We start from the raw sequence: 21,277 nt of genomic DNA, 5'->3' as shown, positions 1-21,277 counted from the left end.
ACAGCATGGTATAAAAGAACCCAACCAAAGTGAAGAGTCTTAGCTATATTGGCTAAGCCGTGTTATTTTGACTCAAAGACAAGACAATCCCATATGGCCGCTATGCCAGCGATGCACTCTACACTTGACAAGAATAACGTGCTATAATGAACTTCATGCTAAAGAATCCATGAGAAAATGGGGTATTCAGCCTGCAAAACATCAGAGTCAACCATTCTGAGTCACAAAGAGCTTCAGTTGCTGGGCTAAAAAAAAAAAAATGCAAGAAAATCAAAAGACAAGATTACTTTTAGAGCGCTCAATTCTACTTCAAACGGAGCTTTGCTGTAGTCTGACAGGCTGTCTCAGACTGTCACATATCAGACTTATATATCAAGCTATCAAACAATTCATTGATAAAGCAAAGACGAACTCATGATGGAACACAATAAATAAGAAACCCAATCAAAAAAAAAAAAAAAAATCCTATCTGTACCTCTGTCTGTCATCTGTCCGGCTATCAATCGATCAGTCCTGCTTTCATTTTCTCTAATGCATCCGCCCACCTCCAGTAGCATTCTGAACTAATTTAGTCCCCCAGATTAAAGTTACTGAAGTGAGGAATGCTGTTTGCAGGGCATACATCCTCTCCCTCCCTCTATTTCCTGGAGCTAGCGTGTGATGTGACAGCAGTGTATGAAGCCATGTTAATGGAAAACTTCATAGCATGCAGTGTTAGTTTTTATGTATGCACAAAAGCAAGGCAGAAAGTGGAAAAAAAGATGGGAAAAGAGAAAATAAAAAACGGTGTTGCAGATAGAGTGTATGTGTGTGTAGTCTGGGGTGATGAGACTGTCTCTTCCCTCCCTTGTTTTTTTTCTCTTAGTTTGTTGACAGTCTGTAGGAAAGTAGAGAAGTACCTAAAGTAACTCCAATGAAAATCCAAAGAATTAAAAAAAAATCTATATGCACTGCTTCTCATTTCAGTATTTGGCCTTCTGTGGATTTTTATATTTTATATTATACTTTAGATCCTATTGTTAAACTTGACTAAACATCTATACCAGAAAAAGGCTCAGCCTCCTAATTGAACTTGGTTTGGTTTTAGGTTATTTAATCTAAAAAAAAAGAATAATGTACTCATGAATACACATTGATTAGTCTGTAATTATGTTCTCTAACAAAATAATACATTCACATAAACGTTGGATTAACCCATTACATATACACTGGGTTGAGATGGCCAGAAAAACAGCAATGAAAGAAAAGTTCAGGATATCTTTGACAACTCACTATCACTGTCACTGTCACTGGACAGAAGTGACCTACACCGACTCATCGAACCATATTAGTAAGTAGATGTGAATGCTCGGGCTATTGATAGCTGAGGTTAACAGCATACTGACAACCTACACTCACTGCAGATGAACGGCAGCCAGAGGTTTTGAAGTGACTCAGCAGTAAAAATGTAAAATACAACAAAATATTTAATTGTCACATATCTATTTTTATTTGTGGTTTATTCAAGTGTTAATATTCAAATATGTTAAAACATGCCGGCCAAAGCAGTTATCGAGTGCAGTCTAAATTTGACATTTCTAATCTCAATTAGCTAACTAAAATGTGTTTGGCCTAAAGGGGCCACCGTAGTTAGGGTTATGGCTAGGTGCTTGAATTGGAAGAGGTAAAAAAAAAACTGAATTCAAATGACTGCAATCTGTGATCTACTGACATCTAGTTGTGAGATTTTACACACTGTACCTTTAAGAGTACTGACGGAGACTTGCTTGAACATGGTCGACACTATCTGAAGAATAGAAACTAAATTGCTTCTACTTTTAAAATGAGGGTAAGTTCAATTTTAACTTTCTACAGAACGACTACTAAATTTTAGTAATCATTAACTTCACAATGTAAGGGCCTTTTGTCTTTGTAGCTACTTAACAGCTTGTCAGTAACACACTGTTGTTGCTGTTGTGTGTCTGAAAACTATCCGTCCACTGCATATGAATCAGTTCAGTCATGCAAACAAAATATTTTGTTCATCATAAGCATCGCACAATTCAGAACGCTGTAAGCTTCTATACAAGACGTTTCTGTTGTTGGGCTTCTTGTTTTACTATCTGCTTAAGACTTAGTGAATTATACATAGAGCTGTGTCTTATATTCAAACACAACAAGTACAGAAAACCAAATGTATTATGTAAATCTGCAAATCAAAACTGCAGATTCAAGTTGGAATATCTTGAATCTGCAAAATAGAACTTATAGATATTATTTGCTTCTTGAACATTTCGACTAACTTCATGCTGTAACGCGATTACACTGGAAACCGGGATCATTTTGGAGATCACTACCGAGATATGAAATTTTCACATAGTACATAGTAGGCAAGTAGACACGGATTTATACAGTACATGAATCGCTTTCTTTGCTCCATACTCATTACATCACTCCTCTCTAACGGTACTGTTCTTCATGCAGACAGAATACACCTAATTCACCACCACGGTGTTTCCATGGCGACTAGCCCACATTAATTTTCCAAGGTGAGCGGCCTTGTTGTGCTGGTTGTGTGTGTTTTGTATGCAGTATTTCACAGACGTGAGGCACACGGAAAGATTGAGCACTCGGCACAGTCAATGAAAAGTTGTCTTACCCATGAACTCGATCCCAAGTTCATCCGCTGTTCCATTCAAGGCGGGATAGCATGAGAAATGAGGGTGGGGAAAAGAGAGAGACAGAGCATAAAATAATTACAACATGATGCGCCTCAGTTTTTTTTCTGTCAGAATTCACCTTAGGGGTGAGACACTTGGTGCAACTACACTGTAGAGTTGGCTTTGCTGGCTTTTTCTAACACGGCTTCCTCTTTTGCACCAGGTAATGAGCCAGCCAGCCAGCCAGCCTCGGATGCTTGGAATGCTTTTCCGTGATGCTCTGAATTCACACAGCCTGCAGTGGCTTTGATTGAAGCAAGAAAACAACGCAGATGTGGGGGCTGAGAGGATTAGAGGAAGGATCATGAAAATAAAGTTGGAAATGACATATCATGTGGCTTTATGTCATTGATGTTGCTTTGCACAGGCCTTTTATATTGATTTGAGCCTGAGGCATTGCAGTAATTGTCCTCTTCTGTCTCCAAGCATAGCTTTTCACTATTCACAATCTGGTTGCTTTAGGATGCGTCACTCTAACACACACACACGCTCAAATGCATGTGTACCCACACAATATGGTATAAGCTTGCACGTGTTTTTGGTCTTTTTCTGCACAGGCACACACTTTGACATTCACCCTCTCTTTCACTCTCCTCCTAAGACACACAGTCTTTCTTCATGCAGTTATGTCTTTTCCCACAATCCCAGCGCTGGGGAAAACAGATAAAAAGGAGCACTCATGTTCTTTCCATCCTGGCAGTGCCCCCTTTTCATGTCACTGTAATGTAATCTTATTTAAATTAAAATGAAACCCTCACTAGTAATTGCTTTTCTGACAGAGGTGGTCTGAGTTTTAAATAGAAGATGGCTTGCCAAGCCCTGACAGATTATGTGTTGGAACCTCTAAAAAAAATGTCTATAAAATAGGGGGAAAAAAGCATTTTGATTGTGCCACGGGAAAAATTCTGTCATTGCCATGGCTTTTATTTACGGAAAAATAAAAACACAGCATGACAGGAGTGAGATCCAAGCATTTAGGTGAATGGATTAAAATAAGAGGTGGAATGTAAACGATTAAAAAACAGGACCCTCCCTACATTGCATAAAGGGAATGCTTCGGAGGGCATTTGGACTTGAAAATGGTAAGATAAGTGCTTAAGTCAAATTATGCTATTTGCTCTAAGATTGCTTGACAGGTTCTTAATGAGCCTAAGGGATTTTCATGATCACAGAGATAACAAGAAAAAACAGCCTGGAAAAGCAGATCTGAGATTCCCAAATTAATCAATGAACAAATGAGTTTATGTTTGTATTTAGACAGGCTGCAGGTGTCATTGTGTTGTTGTTGAGCAGAATGCAGGGTCTGCATTTTCCTCCTGCAGCCTCGAGGATTATTTTACATGCCAACATTTATTATACGCTCCTTCTGAATCATAGTCAGTCTCATAGCAACCTTGCAAACCGATGATTAAACAGTTAAGAGCCAATCACTTCTGACTGGGGGACTTTATGCTTGTTGCCACAAAGAGTTCGGAGATATAACTGTGACATCAAGATATGGCTACCACTTTTCTTACTTTTTTACACTTTTCTGGCTCGCCCTCCTTACAAAAAAAAAAAAATGAATGCAGCATCTTTCTGACGTTACTTGATCTGTATTATACATTCAAGCCTTTTCCTGTGATTGCCCATGGCAACAGCCAACCCTTCTCCACTCTAAATCGCCCTGACTGTCATAGCCTGTGCAGATGATGTCATTACAACTCTGATACACATCCCTTCCTCTGGCATTGCCTTGTCTGGAGACATTCACCAATCATAATATGTGCAGGCTCCCAATCCTTCGCACTGGCAACTCGAAGCACCCGGGGGAATCATTCATGGCATCTTATGGGAGCCTTGAGCAAGCTTGGAGAATACCTGTGCATCATGTCAGATGCTTTTGGCCCGATTAAGAGGCAGGAATCTGGCTGGTGGGAGAGACAATGGCAGGAGTGAATCAAATCCTTAATCCCCTCCCTCACTTGGGTGAGAAGGGAACTGCAGAGTCAATATGCGTGTCTGTGTCTGTTATTGAATTCGATATCCTGTGTAGCTACTTACTCCAGGCATAATATCTACAGAAGATCAATAGTTCAAATTAGAGGATTACCTCCTTCCTCTTTGTGAGTAAACCGGGTAAAAACCAAAAAGGCCCATCTTTCCTCCGTCTCCTCTTCAGTCTTCTACCGAAATATCCCCTCTGTAGCCTCAGAAGTGCGACTTGCCCAACTGAACACCATTAGTGGGATGCTCTAAACTTTTTCATGGTTAAAAAAGAAACTCAATCCACATCCTCAAGCAGTTATAAACTAAATTGCTGCCTTCCTACTCCGCCATGGCTCCACTTAAAGACTCCACCACTTCCCCTGTGCACCAATATGTTAAACTCCAGCATTATTTCCAAAGCTGAGTTCACTGCAGTACAGCTGGAATGTTACAGAGAGGACTTAATTCTTTTAGTCCATGTTGTGCAGTCATGTGCAGGACGGACTCAGTTATAGAAAAAAAATCAATATTGTGATTACTTTGATTAATAGCGAGATTACTTACTACTACATTTACCTTTTTTTTTAAATTTTTTTTTTACACTGGATTATTTTTCCTTTATCAATGTATCTAATTTAAGTAATAAAAATAATTTTTAAAAAGTCCCTGTTAACTGTAGTCTCCATCATGGGAGTTTTGTGGGTGCAGACAGTGGCAACAACATGTCCACGAGGCAATTTTCTTATGTGACCTGACAGACCTGCACAAAAGTCACAAGCAGAGAGCGAGGGAGGGCTGAGTGACACAAGTGTATTCCGACTATTACTTCGTCTCAATAGATGTTGTTGACCCAAGACTCCTTTTTTCACCATGTTGCCTGGAACTGAATTAAACAATGAGCAGGTCTGGGCTTTCAGGGAGGGGCCACAGCACTATTGTGATAACGACGGACGCATGATAATCCCTTTATCTCAATTACCTTGTTTTCATAATCACTGGAGCCAAAAATCATAATTTGATTAAACTCTAACCCGCCTTCGCCTGTGATTCTCTATCTACTTCTGTGAGGACGTGTGAATGAGTGAGTGACTGAGCGGCACTGTGGTCCAAACTGCTCTTTTGAGTATTTTACCAGTCGATACGAAGAAAAAGGATAAGGGGCAAGAAATGATTTGTGACTGTAAGGTGCTCAGATATTGATCCGAAATGAAAGCTCAAAGCAGAAAAGCGTGGCATGGCACGGCAAAAAAACTACCAAAAAAAAAAAAGTTGCTTATTTGTACACACGCTGAATTTCATCAGCGCTTAAGATTTAGCTGTTGTTGGTATATGCATGTATGTTTGTGCTGTATGTTATTACGTGATTTGGATTTTGGAGGCAGGATAATCCTCCAAACCCTTGGTAATCTGGGTAAATTTTAGATGAGTGTGTATCAACACAGATCAAAACTAGGCTCCATTCCCCCCCGACTCTCAAATCTTCCTGTGTTATTGGTCACGGTCACTGGAAGCTGTTTTCTGTGGTTAACTGTTGTGGCCATTGAGAAGTGATGCAAGACAAATTCACGATAAAGCTGTCAGTTTCTTTTTTTCCTTTTCTTTTTCTTGTGAAGGTCAGGGGTGTACTTGGTGCACCGTCTTAACCTACTACTGAAGATTTCTTCAGTAGCTTGTTTGTACAAAGCATTTTATTGATTCTATCTTCCAGCACAAGAGAAGCATTCTGATTAAAAACGCTAAGCAATTTTTTGATTTTCCATACTCCCTGATATATAAATCTCTTCCAGCACTCCTCTGATCATTTCTATTTGTAGATTGGAAGCCTCTGAACAGTGCATTCAGTGTGAGAAGGAAAAAAATAAAAAGGCTTTTGGCCTATTGTCCACATCTAATAAACATTGACGCAAGCTTGCTAATGGCTAATACATTTGTCTAAAGGGTTCACAAGATGAATGGGGGTGGACTGACCACCAGAAAGATCAGTAATTTTCCTGGTAGGTTAGTCTTTTGCTGATTAGTCCTTTATCTTGAACCTGCCATTAGCCTATTTACACTCACTGGCCACTTTTCTTTAGGTATATCTGTTCAACTGCTTGTCAACACAAATATCTAATCAGCCAATCAGGTGGCAGCAACTCATATAGGCATGTAGACATGGTCAAGATGACCTGCTGAAGTTCAATCAGAACATCAGAATGGGGAAGGTGAGTTAAGTGACTTTGAATGCTGACAGCATGGTTGTTGTGCCAAACTTGTTTGAGTATTTCAGAAACTGCTGATCTATTGGGATATTACCACACAACCATCTTTAGAGTTTACAGAGAATGGTCTGATAAAGAGAAACTTCCCACTGAGCGGCAACTTTTCTGGGTAAAAATGTCTCACTGATGCCAGAGGTCAGAGGAGAATGGCTGGACTGCTTCAAACTCAGACAACATTAAGTCAAATAACCACTCATTGTGACTAGGGTATGCTGAAGTAGATCTCTGAACACAAAACATATTGACCCTTGAAACAAATGGGCTAAAACAGCAGAAGACCGCACCGTAGCGCTCCTACTCCTCTTGTCATGTAAAAACAGGAAACAGAGGTTATAATTTGCGCAGGCTCGCTAAAATTAGATGATACAGGACTGGAAAAACCTTGTCTGGTCTGATGAGTCTTGAAGTTGGCTGCAACATTTGGATGAGAAAGTCGGAATTTGGCATAAACAACATAAAAGCTTCACGCTTGGATTAATCCTGCCTTGTATCAACAGCTCTGGCTGCTGTTGGTGTAAAGGGGAATATTTTCTTGACACACTTTGGGCCCCTCAGTATGATATGAGCCTCTTTTAAATGCTGCTGACAATGTTTATCTCTTTGTGACCACAGTCTTCTGATGGCTCTTTGCAGCAGAATGTCACAAACCTCAAATCATCTCAAACTGGTCTCTTGAACATTAAAAGAGACATGACATGAGTTCAGTGTACTCACAGTTACCAGATCTCAGTCTAACTTTGGGATGTGATAGAACAGGAGATTCAAATCATGACTGAACAGCCTACAAATCTGCAGCAACTCTGTGACACTGTCATGTCAATATGGAGCAAAATCTCAGAGGAATGTTTCGCACACCTTGTTGAATTAATGCCACCACATTAGCATGCTATACCTAATAAAGTGTCCAGTGAGTGTAGCTTACCAATCGTCAACAGGTCAACAGCTGGTGCAATCAAGCACAGCACAGACCTGAAAAAAACTACTAAAAATTTAAGTAGTTATTATGAAAGCAGTCGTACAGCCAAACATGGAGGAGCATGTGGCTCGTGGTTCAGATGTAGGAGAAACAAAATTTCAAAAGAAGAAGTCGTGCCAAACCCTGAAACACGAGGTAATGGATTTATTTAAGTGATGGGGTGCAAGTGATGACAGTTGCAAGAGGCAATTTTCTCTTAAACTGCTCATCAGTCTTTTCCGCATTACAGCCTAGCATGTAATGCTAGGATACCTAGCCGACGATGTAAACAAACAGGTGAACGTGTCTCTGAACAAGAATGGTGATCAATCAGATCCAACGGCGGGGCCCTGTTCTTGTCTGTCGTCTGTCTATGAAGTAACAACATCATTTATATGATCAGGTTGGACAAAAGTACCGTTCGCATTGCAAGAAATCAAACATTTCTATCAATGTAAGGCAATTTATCACAAATGTAATGAATGCACGTATCAGAGGTAAGTCAAATTAGATATGAATTAATTTACAACCTTTAAGCGATAAATATTTCCAAACTGTATTTTTGACAGAATTATTGATAAATATTTTGCTGTTTTCATAAAAATCCAAATGTGGTCATTTATGTGAGCTTAATTTTGTGTTATCAGATGGGGGAAGTTCTCTAGGTTGCTTCTTGTTGCTGGTTGACTCCTGACTGAATGACACAGTGAAACTGTTACAGTAAGAGCAGCAACTCCACAGCAACAGCTTAACAGCTCAGGGATTGCTTCTACAGCCTGGGAGATCCTTGCTCTGAAGTGTTGTGCTTCCCTCGTGCTAATTAAACTGATTTATAGGTCTACCTATAGCCACTGTAAAAGATGCTCGCCCCTGAAATGCAAGTTTTTGTCTTCTGAACGATACGGTGTAAAAACTTCACCTTTTTGTTTCATATTTTGCCTTCTGAGGCATATTGTCTTATATATTTCAATAAATCTACAAGTACCACGGCTGTGTTGTAATTCACTGGTTTGTTTGAGAGTCCGTTTTTATCCAAAGCACAGTAGAATTCGGCTTATTTTAAATAGCATCATAAAAATCTCTTGAGCTGGACACGCTGGAAAATTAATGTCTGCCTATAGAACATAAAACAAATCCCAGTGTGAAAACTGTGTGCCATGCGAGAGCATAAAACAAGCTTTGTGACACTGGCTTGTGACTCCATTAATGGACTCTCAGCGGGCCTGATGGAATCAAACAGACGGCAATAGGAGTTAAGTTTTCTCTTTGACTCTTGGTGCGGAGGAGACGAGTCACTCCATAAAACAGTGTGAATTTGTAAAGCTGCACTCTCACGGGAACGGCTCTGGGCCTCCAGTTTTTCTTCTTTGTACCTGTGACTTTTGCTTTATTTTATTTTTTTTAAGTACACCACACAGCTGTCATCGCTTTAGGGGAACAGTTTTTCACGAACACCAGGAAAGTGAATACTTTCCTTCCTTTAGGCTAAATAAAAGCATGATTATAAAACATGCAAGGGATTTTTCATGCATCTATATGAGGGACATTCATGTAGGCCAATGAAAATAAATCTATCGGGATACACATTTTTACCCGGTAACTAAATATCTTTGACTGCAGTAATAACTGCTTGCATTAATATTTAAATGAAAACCCCCACGTTTGACACAATATCCAATGTGTGATCACCTCCGTAGATATAGTAGGAGATATTAAAGTAAATGAAAAAAATATCTTTTCTTTATTGAAGGAATTCAGTGCCGTAATACCCTTGCTTTTTTATTTTCAATGCACACGTAGCAGAAAAACTTTAGCATGAATCTTAACCTTTTACCCCGCTAAGCTGAACATTTTTCTTTGACCACCTTTGTCAACTTAAGGAGCGCCTGGAGGTTCTCTGCATTTGTATACTTCAAAATGACTGAACCATATTGGAAATGTTAGTTTTTTCAATATAAAGTCCACACAATACTTTAATCACATAGTATTACTGTACAAGACCAACAGACTTAAACAGATAACAGTTAATCTAAGGCTAATTTGTCTTACTGATAAATATACTACAGTAAGAGATTTGCTCAAAGGCATGTAGCGTGCACTTGTTATGAATTTGTTTTTATGTTTCAGATCAATACACCAAGACTGAAAAATAAAGGGTAGAATAGGGAGCGTACTTGGATCTGACAAGATAGCATCTGTCTTGGGAACAAACTGGTCACAGCGTAGTCCATGGTAGCCCTCTTTACACCTGTCAGAGAGAGAGGGGAAAAAAAGAGACAGAGCGAGGTTTGAGATTAGAGGCAAGACAAACAGAGCAAAAAGTACCAGCATGAACTATCAGCTGAAGGGACTTTTAGATAAAGAAAGTTGAAAACAGGAAGAGCCTAGACAGATGAATGGATGGATTGCTAAAAAAAAAAAATGGAGTGGAGTGCTCGCTAAGGACCGAGGTGGTCGAGGGAGATACACAGCAACTGTGGAGAGGGGTGGAGTGAGGACAGAGACAGAGAGGGGAAGATAGTTGGGCAGGCCCAAGAAGTGCCTGCAGTCTCACTGATAGCACATGACTGGCAGGAATGCCACGTCCCAGAGGAAGAAAATGGGGTACTGGCGTGGATGCAGCAATGCAAGATTTTCAAGGGAAGGGAAGCTGCCATAGTTTGAACAATCATATAAACAAAGTCCAAATATTTACCTTCATCATCAAATAAATATGCCTCTACTGCTGATTCCTGCAGATTCTTGAGCAACTGTTATATACCTACTAAAATTATGACAGTTGATGACTGATTGGGGATATTTAGCAATACAAATATCAATTTTACTTTATTGGCCAAATCGGACCTGTAGAATGCACAAATGAATGAATGAAAACATACATATAGTTTCATAATTTTTAAAAAAAGCGTGACAAACCTTATTCATCAAGTTTCTCAAAACAACTCATAGTTATGAGGAACCAAGTTTGGCACAATCCTCAATAGCTTTTGTCTCCAAGAGACTTAAACACTTTTATTTCTGTCTTCAATAGTGGCCACAGAGCGGGGACATTCAGTAGGCTGATCCATCCCTCTGCTCTTTCAAAGATTAGGCGAGACAATTGGAGGATTTGCTTTGATGTGCCGTTTCGACATAAACTTGTACATGAGCGAGGGACATGTCAGAGTTGTCTATACTTTCGCCATTCCATCATTCGGTGCTTTATTGTTGGTAGACGATGGGGGATTAACACTGCCACAATATCCATCAATATCTGTCCACCATGTTTCCAGCAGTGCCAAAGAACCCCCCGTCCACCACCCACCACCCCAATGCAGTTTAATGCATTGGATGAGTGACACGCAGAAGTGGACCATTCAGTCTCTCTTAGCTTGGCTCGAAATAAATTAATAAATAAATAAAAAGAAAAAGTGAACCATATTTTGGAAGAAAAAAAAAAGAGTAAGCAGCAATGGAAATGGGAAAGTCAGAAAAATTGTTATAAGGTTGTAAAAAATTCTCTGTTTTTAGGTCTTTGGTGGACGTTTATGCTCCATAACTCAGCTCAATAGGTGCAGTTTGCCATCTTTATGTAAATGCTTCTACATGGTAATGTTTATTTTGTAGCCAAATTATTGAATCTGATTTGGTGAGTCTGCAGAAAGGCCAGTGAAATTTCTGCATAATTTTAGGACACAGAAAATAAGAAGCAGTGTTTCGCAAAACGTTAAAATTTTATATGTATTTTGAAAATAGCACAAAAACAGTATATCAAATGCCGAAAACATTCATTTGAATTTCTAAAAGCTGTGTCTGAGGCATATTTATGCGTCTTTCTAATGCAAAATATTTCCCTATTCTTGCTTGATGTAACATTCCAGCTTTTCAATACTTCAGGGCTTTCTTTGTCATATTTCTTAATTCAGTGAAAGCGGTGTTTTCAACAGGTGGCAGGTCTGCACCTGGATTCTACTTAAGTACAGAGCCATTTGTCATGGTTCTGGGATTTTGAAATCTAAGCTTTAGTTTGTTGGGACTAGGTTATTGTTAAATTCTCTCGTTGATTATAGTTGTCTAATTTTGCTGTTCTTATAGCTGTTTTTTTTTCTTTTCACTTCTGTCAGTCTAATATGGTTTATCATTTCTAGTCACTTCCCATTCTTTATATTCTAGTTTGTATTTGTATTCTGTATCTTCATTTTGCATTAGGTTCATGGTCATAATGTTTAATCCTTAGTTGTTGTTGCTCTGTAGTTTTTGTTATTCATGCTAGCTTCATCGCTTTAATGTCTCCTTGTAGCTTGTTGTCAAGTCTTTGTCTTGGTGTCATATTACTTCCTGTTTTATGCTGATGGCCATATGTCTCTTGGGCCACGTTTTACTTTCTCTTACCAATGTTTCATTATCTGATTAAGTTCAGCTGTGTCTAGTTTCCCAGGCGTCTCCATTCTGCCCCAGTCACCCTTATGTTTAGAAATCGTTGCTGTCTCCCTTTGTCAGATTGCCTGTGTTCCAAACTTGTTTTGTTCTCTCTGTTTGCTAAGCCTTATGTGCTTTTGCTTAAGCCTTTTGAACCCTGCAGTTGATTTTCTGTTTTGGACCTCCACAGTCTTACTACTCAACCTGAATAAAGGGTGATTTTCTGTTTATCATGTTCTAGATCAGCAGCCTGCATTTGGGTCCTTTTCTGCACCGCATGACACTATGCTGTTGCAAATGTGTACCACTCAGCATTATTGGGGCCTTGCTGTGTGCACTAATCTGATCTAGTTATCGAGCTGCTTACTGTTAACAAGCAAACATGTATATGAGAGCCTAGTTTAATTTTCTTTTAGGGGTGCATCATTCATGAATTCCAAAAATTGTTTTTATATTTTTATTCATGAGATCATGGGGCAGTTTTCTGCTTCACCTCACTTCATCTTTACCAACCTCTGGCCCAGTTTTGTCTTAACATATGCTTGTTTCTGTGCACGGTAGAGACAAGTATCCACTTGCATGTGAAGACAGAAGGACTTACCGTGTTCAGTGGCATTGGATTTCAGAAGTGGTTCTAGAGTCCATGCATTGATTTCTACCACAGAATTGTGTTTTGTTTTAATGCATTGCAGCCTGGAGGTACACAGATGATGGCTATTCAATGCTGGTCTTCGGTCTTGAGCTCTGCGTACCAGGATCGACATAAAATTCTAAATTGTTTATTTTTATTTTATTTTATTACATTTTATTTTCAATTCAGACTTTAATGATTTTCAATTTTCATCACAGTTTGTTTTTATTGTTTTTTTGCACATCATCTCAACTATTTTTGGAAACTCCTTTTTGGATTTGTTTTGCTGTCCACTAAATTTATCTGTAATTGTTGCTTTATGTGAACGAGCTAATTGCTAAAGTTTTTAATCTGTCGTTTGCAGTCTGGACATCTGTAACTGTTCAACTTTTTTGCATATTGCGGTTGTGCACTGACAGATGCCCTGATAAATTGATCTTCACTACGAACCACCCCTTTCACATCAAAGTTATTATTATGCTAAGTTGCACTGAAATGTATAAAAACATCTTGAATTATGGGGGTTCTCAAAAGTGAGTTTGAAAAGCTTTTGACATCTGTGTTGCCTTCATAACGAACAACATCGCTGTCAAGCTGCAAGGTATGATCGTTGAAAGGGCCATTTTGGTGTTATGTGGCAGTAAAAACCTCTCTAACTGCACCTTTAAATAGCGAGACTCATTACCGTTCAAATGATGTGTGAAAAATACCCTTGAATTAAACCCTCTAAATCTTAAAGCTCTGACTCTTTGTGTCATTTCATTTCCAGAGTAATAAGCAAAACACACAAAACCTCTATAGTCCTCTGCTCAAGAAACCGAAGGAGGATAAAGGACTCCATTCTCTCTTGTCATTGTCTCTCCTACAGCCAGACTCCTGTCTCTTAATCAGCCTGAAAAATGACTAATTCAAAACTGAGGATTCTCCAAACTCTGCAAATCTTTCTTTCATACAAATATGAACAACTACACAAAGATTCTCGCAGCGTGGCTCACGGACCTATCAATACCCTGCACTTGCACTAAACATCTGAAACATCGAATATATCAGGCAAAAACCACAGTAGAAATGCTTGTATAACTCCCAAGAACATTTTAGGGAAGAACTATTCCGTGATAGATAACTAGATACAAAAATGTTTGTGGTGAAGAGCATCAGGTGGATTCTTACAATCATCATCATCTCACTATGCATTTTAGGAGACAAAAGAGACAAAAGCCAACCTAATTTAAGTGATCGCAAATGAAAGCTTTGAGAAATCATATTAAATCCAACACCCATCTAAAAATTATCATTAATCACCATAGAGATAGACTATTAAATCTGATTGAACATTTTACAGCGAAAATGGAATATGCAAAAGAACATGCCATGCGATGCGTAAAGCAGCAGTCCAAATGACTGATGCAAACAGCTTAGATTTATTACCGCATTAAAACAGCTCGGTATGTGAGGTTTGCAATGAGAAGGGCGTGGACACGAAATGTTATTTTGCATCAAATGTTAATGTGACGTTTCCATTACCTTTATGTTAAGAACTTATTAAACACATACCAAAGGAAATGAACCCAATCTCACTCCAACAGCGTCAAATATGACACTTTTCAAAGCCGCTTGTGTAAAAAAAAAAAAAGCACAATGCATCCAGTGACACTGGTGCTGTGACTCAATAGCTAATAGTAATCTTCCTGAAACGCTGCGTAGGGGAATTTGTGAAGGGCCTTTTAGCATTACATTAAAAATGCAAAGGGTGCCTTTAAGTGTGCGAGGGTTAATGCTGTGAACGGATGTATTTTAACCTAATCCATGATCTTTTCCTAAATGAAATTGTTTTGTTGCATAAACCAAACAGCCAATAAAAGCAAAACTAAACAGAACTGTGATTCGCACTACAGCTATTCCCTTCTACTCCTTTCTCTGGACCTTGTCGCTTCATCAAACAGACCATTAGCTCCAATATTAGTCCAATATTGCTGCGACTGCTGGATCAAGGAACTATGAGAAACGCTTCCTCTCTCCAACGCCAACGCCTTTTGATAAAATGACAGATTGTGGCACATTTTTAGCAGCCAAACAGAAACTTAGAGAATAGCTACGTTCTTGATTTCCTTGTTTAGGTGTGAGAGTTGTGCACTGTCCTTTTGTTTTTGTCAGTATGACAATCTCAGTCAAACAATGATGTTCAGAGAGGGACCTGAGATGGCGAGCAAGATTTCAAGGGTACGCTTTCCCTCCCCTCCCGCCGCTTGGCTCTGCCCTGCATCACACCTTCTATCCCTGGGTGTGAGCTGAGACGCCTTGTTAGTATTCTGAATCACAACCCCAAAGGCAGAATGCCTGTCTGGCTATCTGTTTACATCTGGGCTTCCTGTCTGTTTGTCTACATCTCTCTCTTCCTGTCATCTTTGTAGTACTGTGAAATAAGCTCAGAATTCCTCAATGAAATATGAACAATGCTTTGTAAATGTGTTTGCAGGAAAATGGCGTTGAATGCCTAAATGGATGATAAACAATGTGAGATAATGACATGCTTTGAGTATATGTCTGGGTTTTTTTATCTCCAAAGAGGGAGGGAAAAGGGAGGAAAAATCTCATATCTATGTTTGCGTGCATTGTTGGGATTCAAAAGGTGGGAATATCTCAAAGTGAAGTGTGTGTCTGTGTGTGTTTGCTTATACCCTGTAGTCACTGTGTATATGAACAGCAGCTATAGACTCAGAGCGTGTTTTCCCCTACTGCTCCAGAGCTGTCTTTGACTACCCAGCTGCTTTTAACACATGTTCCAGTCACAGAAAAAACACACCTCTGAGTCTGGAGGATGACAGGAGGGTGGGGAGCTCTGCCTCATAACTAATCACCATTCTGCCTGTTAATTAGCAGGAAGAAAAATGAAGGATAGTTTCAGTGCAAGGGGAGGGAATGGAGGTTCAAGGAGGAGATAAGGGAAGGGAGTGTGATCATGTCAACCAAACTTCATTTACCTTCTGACACCAGTGCATATTAGCTTCCGCATGTTCTATAAAATAACTCCATATGCTACTGCTGATGAGGCACAGAGGAGGTGCCAAAGCCTACTGTCGGGGGATAGCACTTTCTGACACGATGAATGATTAAGGCTTTGAACCTATGTTGCCGCTATAGGTCACCTGGCTAAGCAGGTGAGCCACATGCCAAATGGCTGCAGGGGCTTGGGTTTGATTTCACACCGGACTGTTTCTTGTGAGTCATTGGCCCTTGCTCTGGCTTAATGTTCTTAAATGTTCTGCCCAGTAAAGGCAAAATAACCCCCCAAAAGAGGATTTCAACTTATATGTGGTTAAAAACCAAAACCCATCATGTATTTTCATAAGCACACTGTCAGTAATAGTTTTAACTAGATAAATTGTTTATTACTGAATTTAACAGGGGATTAATAGCTTGATTTTTTACTAACATCTGTTCACAGGCAGCTGTAATGATGTGGCAATTTCTGTTGTGCAGTTTATGGAGTTCTTTAATTGACATTAAAGTTTTACAAGTCATTTTAGCTGAAATTACCTTTGAAGCTGCAGTTGTGAGTGCTAATGCAACCGGCTAGCTTTTATTAGCAAAGCTGCTAAGCTAATCTAACCTGCTGTAATCTGATATTTACTGGACAAACACAAGTGTGGCGATTTGATCTAATGCTCAAAAATAAGCAAGGAGTTCCTGAAATACAAATTTCAGAAGATTTCATTCCAATCTTGACTGTAACAACTGTACGTTAAGAATTTTGTTGAACTCCATCCAGAAAAATGGAGGATGTCTTAAACAATACAAATGTAACATTGCTTCTAGCAATGGACTAACAAATATACATGATCTTTTTTGATATGTATTCTTAACAGACACTCCCCCCCCCCCCCCTCCCCCTTAAACTAAATTCTTTTATAAGATAGCATACAACATCCTGTAAGGATCAATACTATGATTGTGTCTCCTTTCACTTGAAATCTGGAGCTGAACACACCTATAGTCTCCAGCTCAGTATAAAATGTATCTGTGCTTGAGACAATTAGTCCACATGTGACTAAAGCTGGCTAACCCAGAACTGCAGGAAATTACAATTTCCAGCTGTTAGATGTTGGATCATTTTGCCACAGTGAAATTAACAACTTTTTACGCTGGCATGAACAGATGCCTTAGAAAAATTAGCAAACATGAGAGGGAGAGACGCCGCATGTTACAGAAATTTGGTGCTTTATCTCATCTGTTCACAATAATTGCATATAAACTTAAAGTATCTACATATAATCTGAAACACAGGTAATGTTGGACCGGGCCAGGTTTTCCCTAATTACCTGACTTCTTGGAAATGATTTTCTTCAGGCTCACTATCAAAGGCAATCATTATTTGGCAGCAGGGGTTCTCGCCACACTCAATAGACACATTTATCACACTGCACCGAGTCTTTTGACTCGCTGCCACATTTCATATGGCACACCAACTGGTGCGGTTGATGTTTTCAAGTATTACTGAATTAGGCGTTTCCATAACTTGACCTACAAGGCACGCATAATAAAATCAAGATTTGCATATGCATTGAAGCACAGATGCAATATGGCATTATGTTAATTGCTAAATATTGAAATAAATTATTTAAAATCTATTCACTGTGTGGGGCTGGTGAATGCTGTGGTATTTTAATTTGCTCAGTTTTGAGATACAGCACCTGCTGCAGTCCATGATATAGTCCTGTTGAGTGTATGAATGCAGTACAGAAGGAGGCTGGGGGCATGCGGCTGATTTAAGCTGCATTTGCTTTCCACCACAGTCTAATTTTTACCACTGGGAAGGTCAGGATGACTGACAGAAATCCATTTTATTATCCATTCTTATGAGCGGAAAAAAGCAGACCTCAGTGATGTAATTTCTTTTATAATAAGAAACACACACACACACACAGACGCACACTCTCATACACACAAACAAACAAACATGCACACACCCAACCATCACTGCTTCACTCTCAATATCAAAGCATAATCAGTGGCTGACACTTCTCTCATTGTTATTGATGAGCTATGGGGGAAGAATAGGTATGAGCTGGCTGCAGTGTGCCCCGATTGTTCTAAGCTGAAAAATAAATAACAATAATGCCAAAACGTCTCCAATGAAGACAGTCTTTTGCCTGTATCTCATCGCGCAGCGGCACACTGTGCGATCTGTCTTTTGCAGCGGTGGAGCAGAGCAGGTAGAGACATCATTTATACCTTGAGAGAGGTTTTTATAGATGTCTACTGTTACATGTGAGCTGTTTACATACATAAGTAATATGCAGCTGCTGGGATGTGCCTATCCTCAAAACGCATATGACAAAAAAAGAAGTACAGGAACTTTTGTTTGAGTTAAATGTATATAATGCTACTGTAGTAGTAATAGTAGTAGGAGACTATTTGGCGTAATGAATGTAAACAACTTAATTAAGGTGATGACATAACAATCTGTTAATAAGCTGTTTCACTGTCTGTGGACATGTAAAGTCTGTATGATGTACGATTAGATCCATAATATAATGGTGTGATTATGATATACATTGTCAAGCCAAAGAATTACAGGGTCAGAAATTGCACATGAAAACACAGCCACAGTAATTATGGCTTCATTAAGGTTCTCATTAATGAGCCACTTTACTGCTGAAGTAAATACATGGTGAATATAGTTAAGTGAGGTTACAGTGTCCTCATTTCTCTTCCACCCCTTTTTGGATGGTATCCTGAATACATTTTCCATCCCTGCTAAATAGTGTTTACAGTACACTGCATTTCCTTGAGCTGTACCCTGGTGTAATTGCTGCTGCGATGTCCCCATTTTGGTGTAGGCACCATTACATTTTCATCAGCTAAGACAGTAAACAAGGGTGCCGCGACCATCTCATCCATCAAGTAAAAAAAAGAAAAAAAAAAAGGAAATCTACTCATCAAATGTCATGTGAACTAACAAGCTAAGCAAAACATTGCAGTAAGCACGGGGGCATAAAAAGAAACCCAGCACATGACGCTCTGGTCTGGCGTGCCCTATCCAAATGCTCCAAGAAGTCATTAAGCTCTTGGAGGATGAAGACATCCCAGCTTGTTTGCCTCTCACATAAGCAGGGCTGAACTTGAAACTGGGAGCTGGCACTGTATCACGCAGGAGTGTGCACTACATCATAACGGAGCTCCCAAGATGCAAGGCTGTAACAGGTGCTGTTTCAAAGCACTAGAGATAACAGAGAGGAAGAAAAAGGGCGAGGGGAGACGGACACAGTGAGAGAGAAGGGATGCTGCTAAAGGAGATGTACTCCTCTTCATCTTCAGAGACGTCTTTTTGCTTTTATTTGCGAACGGGAGTATGTTTGTGCATGGGCATGCAATTTGAAAAAAACAAAAAACAAAAACAAAACCCAAACAGAAACAAACTGGGAAATTCTAATTCTGTTTTGAAAAGATGAATATTTAAAGCTATACTCCTCAAGCATAGGGATGGATTTACCAGTCGTCCATATGGATTAAATATTCATAAGATTTGCACTTCTAGTCCTAGTATTATTAACCCTTAGGTCTTAAGGTTTTTGCACTTCTAGTGATTAAAAAATAGACATTTACTAGAAAAAAAGCTATGTATTTCCCTTCTGAACTAAAGGAAAATAAACACAACCAAGTCCATTGTTTTAACTATCTGGAATATCGAGTAACAGCCATCTCTGAATGCATTTTCTTATGCTTTCTTTTGTGAACAGATCGATTTTTGAGCAAGGTTTAGAGAGAAAACCAGGAAAGGGCTTTGTCGTTTGGCTCTCAGGGGTCAGGTTTTGCATTTTACAGGCTCAGTAGTTGGGGCATTTAGAAATAAGTGTAACAGATTTCTCCATTGAGTGATTCCATAATGGAGCCAGGCATCAAATCAATTCATAATGAATTTACACACCAACCATCACCAGGGAATCGCCACCGGGGTACATCCACATTACTTATTTTCGTTCTTGCTACTTAACCTCTCCGACTCTTTGATATCCAGGCCACTTAGTCACCGTACTCCACACTATGGGTAATATCATGTATTTTTCCTAACAAGGAAAAGGTAAGGAGGAGTTTAACAGTGACTAAAATGCACAAATAATTTCAACTTCAACTGTGCTTGTTTATACAGTATGGCACATTAGGACTTCTAAGCCGTTAGGAGTGATAACTGTGTGAATATTTGGACTGAGATAATCCTTGCTATTTTAAAGATACCACAGAGCTTGAGATCCATCAAAACAATATCTCCCTGAACCACCAGAGACGTGTCTGTGACTTTTATTATTCATTAGGCTTCTCTTTCCTGCAAGCGACTGCCAACACCAGACAGCCACAACACATCCTTTTGGCTGTCTCCACTTCTGATGCAGGGGCATTACAAATTTAGCAGGGGGGTTTGAACTGTACCTTGAGAGGACATAATGTGATTATTAAACAATAATAAAGAAAGATGACTAGAGAGGGGGGAAAACCCACTCAGGGCCTGCGCCGTAAACGAGGTGTGTAAAAGCGTATTCTCTTTGATATTATTTACATGGCCCTATAGGAACGGCGCCAGTGGGAAAAAAGCGATTAAGTTCAACTGTGTTGCTTTAACCCAGCAACTGGAGAAAAGCCATTCTTGAGACCATACATTGCTTGTGAATGATTTTTTGTGTCTGATTAAAGGTGCCAAGAATTGTAGCATCATCACAGCAGGAGTAAGAGTGACCTAAATAATTCACCTCCTCTCTGTAATAGTCAAAGATGTATATAACATCATAGTCTTGTCTAGACAGATCATATGAAGTGGGAGAGCTCTGTCAAAAAGTTGGTGATACTTTTAGGATTGAGAGAAAACATGATGTGCGGATTTAAATCTTAATGCGTTTAAAAATGTTGGAACTTTTGTACATTTTACAAGCATTTACTTCACATGTTTGAAACTAAAACAAAGTAGTAGCTTTATTAAAAAAAATATTATTTATGTTTAAATCATTTATTTTAAAAAAAACACACTTTGCAAGATTTTGTATAGGATGGTGCTCATTATTGTGTTATGAAATCTTAGCTACCACACCAATCTTTAAAAATCTCTATTTCCCTGCATTATCTTTTAATAAGGTGTTGCTGCAAACAAATAACGGAGAAGAAATTACCTTTATCCGATAAAGTGCTTTAGCTTGTAAATAAGTACGACATTAAATGCAGATGTCTCTTGGATATCATAGCCCGAGAGGGATGTTTTGTTGTAGACTAGCAATTTAGTCTTGAAGAAGAGGGCATTGCCATTTAAACGTGATTATACTGTGATTATAGGATGAGGGAGTGTAGGGAGAGAAACTGATCTGCTTATACATTACAT

General features: G+C 39.1%; 1 protein-coding gene across 1 annotated transcript in view; it reads right to left on the bottom strand.

Moving 5' to 3' along the window:
* The window catches only part of nrg3b (neuregulin 3b), a 211,646-nt gene that overhangs the window by 29,257 nt on the left and 161,112 nt on the right, over nucleotides 1-21,277 (bottom strand). Inside the window, exons 4-5 of the mRNA XM_084937696.1 lie at nucleotides 10,058-10,131; nucleotides 2,639-2,665 (exon numbers count right to left, since the gene is read on the bottom strand). Coding sequence (XP_084793822.1) covers nucleotides 2,639-2,665; nucleotides 10,058-10,131 — 101 coding nt within the window. The remainder of the gene's footprint in view (nucleotides 1-2,638; nucleotides 2,666-10,057; nucleotides 10,132-21,277) is intronic.

This window comes from Perissodus microlepis, chromosome 8 (assembly GCF_051167445.1).
Source record: "Perissodus microlepis isolate ML-2025 ecotype Zambia chromosome 8, ASM5116744v1, whole genome shotgun sequence".
Classification (NCBI taxonomy): Eukaryota; Metazoa; Chordata; class Actinopteri; order Cichliformes; family Cichlidae; genus Perissodus; species Perissodus microlepis.
Note: the sequence above shows the minus strand (reverse complement) of the source record. Positions and strands in the feature narration are given on the sequence as shown.